The sequence below is a fragment of the Pristis pectinata genome, chromosome 25, assembly GCF_009764475.1.
Source record: "Pristis pectinata isolate sPriPec2 chromosome 25, sPriPec2.1.pri, whole genome shotgun sequence".
NCBI lineage: Eukaryota > Metazoa > Chordata > Chondrichthyes > Rhinopristiformes > Pristidae > Pristis > Pristis pectinata.
The window spans coordinates 2253071-2260244 of NC_067429.1; the positions used below are offsets into that span (position 1 = coordinate 2253071).

At 43.9% G+C, this 7174-nt stretch overlaps 1 protein-coding gene across 1 annotated transcript in view; it reads left to right on the top strand.

Moving 5' to 3' along the window:
• The window catches only part of odad4 (outer dynein arm docking complex subunit 4), a 53498-nt gene extending 50007 nt beyond the window's left edge, over positions 1-3491 (top strand). Inside the window, exon 12 of the mRNA XM_052038732.1 lies at positions 2645-3491. Coding sequence (XP_051894692.1) covers positions 2645-2889 — 245 coding nt within the window. The 3' untranslated portion in view covers positions 2890-3491. The remainder of the gene's footprint in view (positions 1-2644) is intronic.
• The last annotated feature ends 3683 nt before the right edge of the window (positions 3492-7174 follow it).

Sequence of the window (7174 nt, forward strand, 5' to 3'; positions counted from 1 at the left end):
CTGAAAACTGCTTAAGGTGCCGTGTAGTTTACTGCTGCTTATGGGGATCTTGTATGCAGACTGTTTCTGTAAGAGAACGTTTCCTCTCTCCACTTTTAGTAATTATTCTTTCTTATCAGTCTCACGTGCTTTTGATACCATTCATTACAATACTGTGGAGGTACATTTACCATACTGAGTGATTTTTAATTTCCAACTTTGGACAAAATCGACTTATGGTTGTCTGTAAAAACGGAATGCACTTGTTACTGGGGGATGGCCTGTATAAAAGAGGCTGGGATGCAGGTGTCTGCAGACAGTTTATGAGGATCAATTGTACGATGAATTCCAAGAAGGATTCTAGCTAAGAGCGTGAAAAGTTCTCTTGCTATAATTTGGATTCCCCACATTTACTGGAGCCTGCAAATGAGCAGGGTTGTTCTACATGCAACTGGTGGCCAGAAACGCTAAATCTCTGGGAGAAAGGAGTAACCAAGATTTTTTTATTTATTCAATTTTTTTCAGGATCTGGGTTTCTCTGGCAAGGCCAGCATTTATTGCCCATTCCTAATTGCCTTGACAATGTGGTGGTGAGCTGTCTGCTTGAACCACTGCAGTCCTGGTGATAGAGCTATTTAGAGAGGGAGTTCCAAGTGACAATGAAGGACCGTAGTATATATCCAAGCCAAGATGTGTGCGACTTTGGAGGGGAACCAGCAGGTAGTGGTGTCCGAGGGACCTACTGCCCTTGTCCTTCTGGTATTAAAATTCATGAGTTTGAGAGGTGCTGTTGGAGTAGCCTGGGTGAGTAACTGCAGTGCATTTTGTAGATGGTGCACACTGCAGCTACCGTGCACTGGGGCTAGAGAGAATGGATGTTTAAGACTTTTGGGAGGTTGCTTTGTCCTAGACAGTGTCGAGTGTTGGTGGAGCTGCAAATCCAGTAAGTGGAGAGCATTTATGACTTGTGGACTTGTGGGTTTGAGGAAATGAGTTACTTGCCACTGAACATGTTATCTCTGACCTGCTCTTGTAGCCATGTGTTTATGTGACTGGCCCAGTTATGTTCTTGGTCAATGGTAACTCCCAGGAGTTGTTGCAGCAGGACTTGGTGATGCAGTGCTATTGATTAACAAGAGTAGGTGGTTAGACCTCTCTCCAGTTGGACGTGGCCATTGTCTAACACCCTTGTGGCACGGATGTTACTTGCTACTTTCCAGCCCTTGCCTGAATGTTGTCTGCGTCATACTGCATGTAGGCATAAACTGGTTAATTTGCTGAGAAGTTCTGAATGAAATGGAACATTGTGCAGTCATCAATGAACCTGCCCATTTCTGACCTCATGATGGAAGGAAGGTGATTGATGTAGCAGCTCAAATGATTGGGTCAAGGACACTGCCCTGAGGAACCTCTGCAGTGATGCCCTGGGATGACTGACCTCCCACAACCAGAACCATCCTTTATGTGAGGTGTGACTTCAACCACTGGAGTGCTTTCTTCTCAAGGCCCATTGACTCCGGTTGTACCAGGCATCCTTGATGCCACATTGGGTAGAGTGCTGCCTTGATGTCAAGGCCACTCACTTTCACTTCTCCTCTGGAAGTCAAGTTTCTGATCCATATTTAGACCAAGGATGTGAGGAGATTGGGAGTCAAGTAGTTCTGGCAAAACCCAAGATAACATCTGTGAGCAGGTTATTGGTGAGTAACTGCTGCTTGATAGCATTGTCAAGCATTGAGAGTAGACTGATTAGGCAGAAATTAGCTGGATTCAATCTGTCCTGCCTTCAAAGATGTAGAAGATTGCATTATTTTTATTGGAAGGAAAATAGCTTCCCAGGAAGATGATGATCCTCATTTTTTCCTTTTCCTTCAGTGAGTTTAAATTAGTTCATAAATCACCTGTTGCAGTCAATAAGGTTATAAATGATCATTGCTTTTACACAGAGCAGAAATAAGCATTCCTTCAAAAGAATGGCCTGTTAATATTTGGTGTAGGAAGGCTGACCATGTTGATTCTTCCCGTAGTTACAGGTGATGCTGGACAAGTAAAACTTAGACAGAGCAGGTAACCAGAGCATGTCTGAAGCTTCAACAAAATGAACTGTGGCTTTTAGCAGAGTGAGTCTTCATTATCAGAGACCACACAAATGTGACCGGATCACTTCCTGTCTCTGCTCCAATCGGGTGAAAGAAATATTATCCCATGTAATTGTCTAGAGAACGGCATTCCACCCACAAATTGTTAACTCAGGTGTTGTAAAGGCATATGGACTTCTGCATATCTGCTAAACATCCCCCAGTAAATACTCTGAGTGTTTGCTTGATGAAGAAACAATTTCCCATGAATTAATCATAAAGTAGAAAGATCTATGTGTGTGCATGTGTGTGTGTATGTATATGCGTGTGTGTATGTGCACGTGTGTGTGTGCGCATGTGTGGACACATAACTTCTCAGTACCATTGGCAGATATTTCATAGTTTCACATTTAGCAACATTGAAATGGGAGCAGTGGACTGAGAATGAATAGTTGTCAACAGCAGTGATCAGTGGTGAAGTATTAGGGGAATATTTGTAAAACTAACATTTGGGTGACCTGGGAAGCCCCTTCCCGCTTTGAAATTCTGTTGTTACAGCCTGTATATCTCAAGGTTTTTTCCCGCAGAGACAAAGAGACAGAAGAGTGATACCAAAGCTTCAACGGGAGAAGCAACACCTGAGAAAGATGCAGCGGCAGAGGTGACAGAAAAAGATGAGGCAGAGGAAGAGGAGGCAGAGAAAGGCGAGACAACAGAAGAGGTGGGACAAGGAGAGGCGGTGGAGGAAGAGACTGAAAAAGGAGCAGCTGCTGAAGAAGAGACAGGTGAAGGAGAGGCGGTGGAAGACACTGAGGGACCGAAGGAAGAGTGAAACGTGTCGGGAATAACCCTTCCTCCACTGATGTGATAAAGGTCTAGAAACCAACCTCCATTAACTCGTGTTTTTGCTTTGATGGATACATTATACTCTTGTTAATTGCTTAAGTCTGGCCTTGTAAACAAAGGGTAGATTTTAAGTAAACTTGTTTGTTGTACTTAATTCCATTCCCACTGGATCTGGTCAGGTCACAGCTCAACTCATTCTTCCTTTCAAAATAACAGGCAGACCAGGAGGAGGTCATTCAGTCCTTCAACTCTGTGCTACATTCAATGAGTCCTCAGCTGACCTTCATTCTAACTCCATGTCCAGTGACGCCCTTGGCCCCCAAAAATCAATGACCTCAGATTTAGAATCATCGGTTGAGCAAGCATCTTGTGCTTTCCCTGGGAGGGAAATCCACTCTTCTTTCTCCTAAATAATCTTCTTCATTGTTAATGTTGTTGTATCTCCTTGGCTTGGATTCCCCCACCAGGGTATATTGTTTCTGTCTGTGCCAATGTTTACACTTCACATGATCCTTGTCCATATCTAATTGTAACTTTAGCGATGTATTTACCAATTCTTCCTTCTTCCATCTGCTCCCTGACTGATTTATGCCCACTAACCTCCTCGTCCCACTCTCCCTCCAATACCCTCTAATGCTTCCAGTGTTCACCGAAAGCGCAGGACACGAGTCTCTGCTTCAACTGCTGACGACAATATACACATGCTGGGTGGATGTATGGATCCCTCACAATGTGAACGTGGCACTGAGCCACAGTATCTGAGATACAGTGGTGTTACCTCCTCATCCAACTTGCTCAACCTTCAATGTCCATCACAAAAACTCATTGTCCTTGTCTGGAGTACACTGATGGAGATATAAAACCGTAACATTCAAGTGCACGCTTTGAATCAGAATATGTACACATTGCATTTTGGTCTATTTACCCAAGGAAGGTAGCGTGCAGAAAGATTCATTGGACTGACTCCTGGGTGATGGGGTTGTCCTCTGTGGATAGACTGAATCGGCTGCTGCTCTATTCCTTAGTGTCAGGAGGAGAGCTAAGCTTGAGTAATAATCGGACAGAGCAGGTCTGCACAACTCCAAAACAAAAACAAATCGACTTAACCCGGAGTACATTTCCGAGTCTCTTAGTATCTGTTGGGAAATTTGACCCCCGAACTTTCCGAGTGCTTTTTGTTTGCTCCAGTGCTACTTTCCAGCATAAAAACTTTCCCAAATAATGTCAAACAGTGCAACCTGCAAAAATAATCTGCAGTGAGATTTACATCCTACCTGCTCTGACAAACAACAGTTCTTCACTCACAGCCAGGTGTCACACTCTATTCCTCCTGGATTTGTGCTATTTAAGGGACCGCATTCTTTCTTCACTGAGATCTATAACCTCAAAGACAACCTCATATATGTGGCTTGACTCCTTTATGAGGTCAGGGTCATGATCACTTGAAGCTTCCTCACCTCTGGGCCATTCCAGGCTGCCGTAGACCTCTGCCACATCTCCAGTTGGATGTTCACCTGCTGCATTAAGGACATGACCAAGCTCCGTACTCAAGGAGACTTCATCTACTTTTTTCTCAGTGCACAGAAGGAATGGGCAGACATTTAGCACTCGTTCCTTACAACCTCCAGCCTGGCTGTAAGCTTTAAAGTCTCTGTGGACCTCTGGCACGGAGATGTCTTCCAGATCCACTTGCAGCCTTTCTAGGTCCCCCTGACGCTGTAGGAGCGGTTTCTCACCAACCTATCCACCACCCACCCCCTTCCACTCACTCAGCAGCAACACTCCCCTGTAGCTGGAAGAGTGTTACACTAAGGCCTGGTTGCATAGATTGCACCTGTAGGGCTAAATGCCAACAGTTGCAAAACTGTGCAACACACCAATGAACAAAGCTGTACTGACACCAGCAATGCCAACTTCAGTGGAACATTACACAGGGAAACCAACAATACTGTTCCCGAACCCACAAATGAAGTTGTTGACCTGTCCTGTGACTTCACAATCAGCATTAGGGTGACCCAAACACTGTTTTAATGCCACTAAAAGATAGTAATGCAATTTTTAGTCTATGATCTCTTTGAAACATTTTAAAGCCTTTAAGTGGTATGAAAGGTAAACACGGAGGTTGTTTGATGGCTGGAGAGTTTGGAACAAGGGGTCATAATCTCAGGACAAGGGACCAGCCAACTAGGGCAGGGGAAGACAAATCACTTCAAGGGATTATGACCCGTTTACAGTTCTCCATGCTCCAGGCTGTGGATCCTCAGTCAGGAAGGAATTGAAGGGAATCAAGAAATCTGGGGATAGTGCAGGGAACAGCCCCAGGTGGAACTTCAGCAACAATCTTATTAACTGGTGGAGCAGAGCTACTCCAGGTTCTTATTTCTTGTGTATGTTGTACCTCTGTGGCTACATGTATGTGGTGTCTGTATGTCCAACAGCCCTGATCTATATAATGTTTGTGTGCATGTACATGAGTGCAGGTATTTTACATAAACTTCTGAAGTATTTCAGGGTGATACATTGCCACAGTTAGTACAGCAGCTGCCTCACAGCTCCAGCGACCCAGGTTCGATCCTGGCCTCCGGTGCTGTCTGTGTGGAGTTTACATGTTCTCCCTGTCACCAGGTGGGTTTTCCTCCAAGTGCTCCGGTTTCCTCCCATATCCCAAAAATGTGCAGGCTGGCAGGTTAACTGGCCACTGTAAATTGTCCCTAGTGTGTAGGTGAGGGGTAGGGTCTGGGGAAGGGTTTATGGGATTGTGGGGAAAGCATGGACTCGGTGGGCCGAAGGGACCGTTTCCCTGCTGTAACTCTGACTCCATGATTCCATCATAAATGAAGAAACTTTCTGAGGAAGTAGAAATTAAACTTTATAGCAAAGTTACGTTACCAGGAAGTAAGCGTTAAAGGATTTTAGCAAGTTTTTTTAAAAAGCTTCTGCCTTGATATCCTGTCACAGTAACAATCAGTAATAAAAGTTAGAGAAACATTATCTGAAAAGATACCAACATTGTCTTAAAGATCAAAGAATGTTGTCCTGGTGAAGCAATACTCAACTCTCAATGCGACAATGTAACACACCCAGGATGTGCTTTCAGCTTTGATCTCTGATCGGTGCCCAGTTACTTACATCTCAGCTTGAATAATGATGGTGAGCTATGAACAGGCTTCAGTTCCAGGGATGGTGAAAGGTACACAAGGCTCCTCCTCCTGAATGCCATCCTGGTGACCACTGCAGCTGAGATGCAATGAACTTTAGGGATAGAGATTTGTTAATCCTCAGCCCTTAGACAGCAGACCAAGACCATGGCGAGTCGTTGCAAGCTGCTCTCTGCAGGGCCACTCATTACTTCTATTATGACATCTCTGTGCACTGTGGAATGAACTGATCTGCATGAACAGTATGCAAGACAAGATCTTCACTGGACCCCGATACAAGTGACAGTAATAATAAACTAATGGTTAATGCAACGACAGAGTGGAAATAGGGGCGGTCACCTGGGAAGTGGGTTGAATGATAACTTTAGATAACAAGATAGCTAATAGAGATCTGTTTGGGAATCCAACATCAACTGGTTGGATTATAACTGCATACCTTAAAAGGTTTACATTGTGGGCACACAAACCTTAATATACCGCAGAAATACCTCGATTTATAAGCCAATCACGATTGTATTATAGAGAGATACAATAAAACAGAGATACAATAAATTAGCCTATGAATTGTAGGCTACTATCTCCCAGTTATTAAATCCCTCACTAATTCAGTGAGACAGGCCCACTGAACCTTTATATTTCTCTTTACTAAAACTGCACTAAGATGGATATGACTTGTTGGACACCAGGCATTTCCACTGACAGCTAAGCTTATGTTGTCTGAGGAGCAAATCCAACTGGCAGATTGTGTTTAAACCAACAATTAACTTTGCACTAAATAAAACAGAAAATGCTGGAAGTATCTCAGCAGGTTAAAGATCTCCTGCAGACAGAGAAATAAAGGCAGTGTTTCAGGTCAATGACTTTTCATCAGAACTGGAGAAGTTTGGTATTAAAACTTTTAAACTGCAAAGGGGAGGTGGGGCAGAAGTGAAGGTGTGTGAGGCAGCTCAGGGCAGGAGAGAATGAGTGTCACTGAAGGCAGGTGGAAGGAAGTGGTGACGGGATTACTGAACGAAGAAAGGTAGACCCGGAGGAAGTGTCAATAGACAACAAATAAAATTAGAAAATTACAAGAAAAAACTATAAGTGCATTAAATGTGAGATGCACAGGCT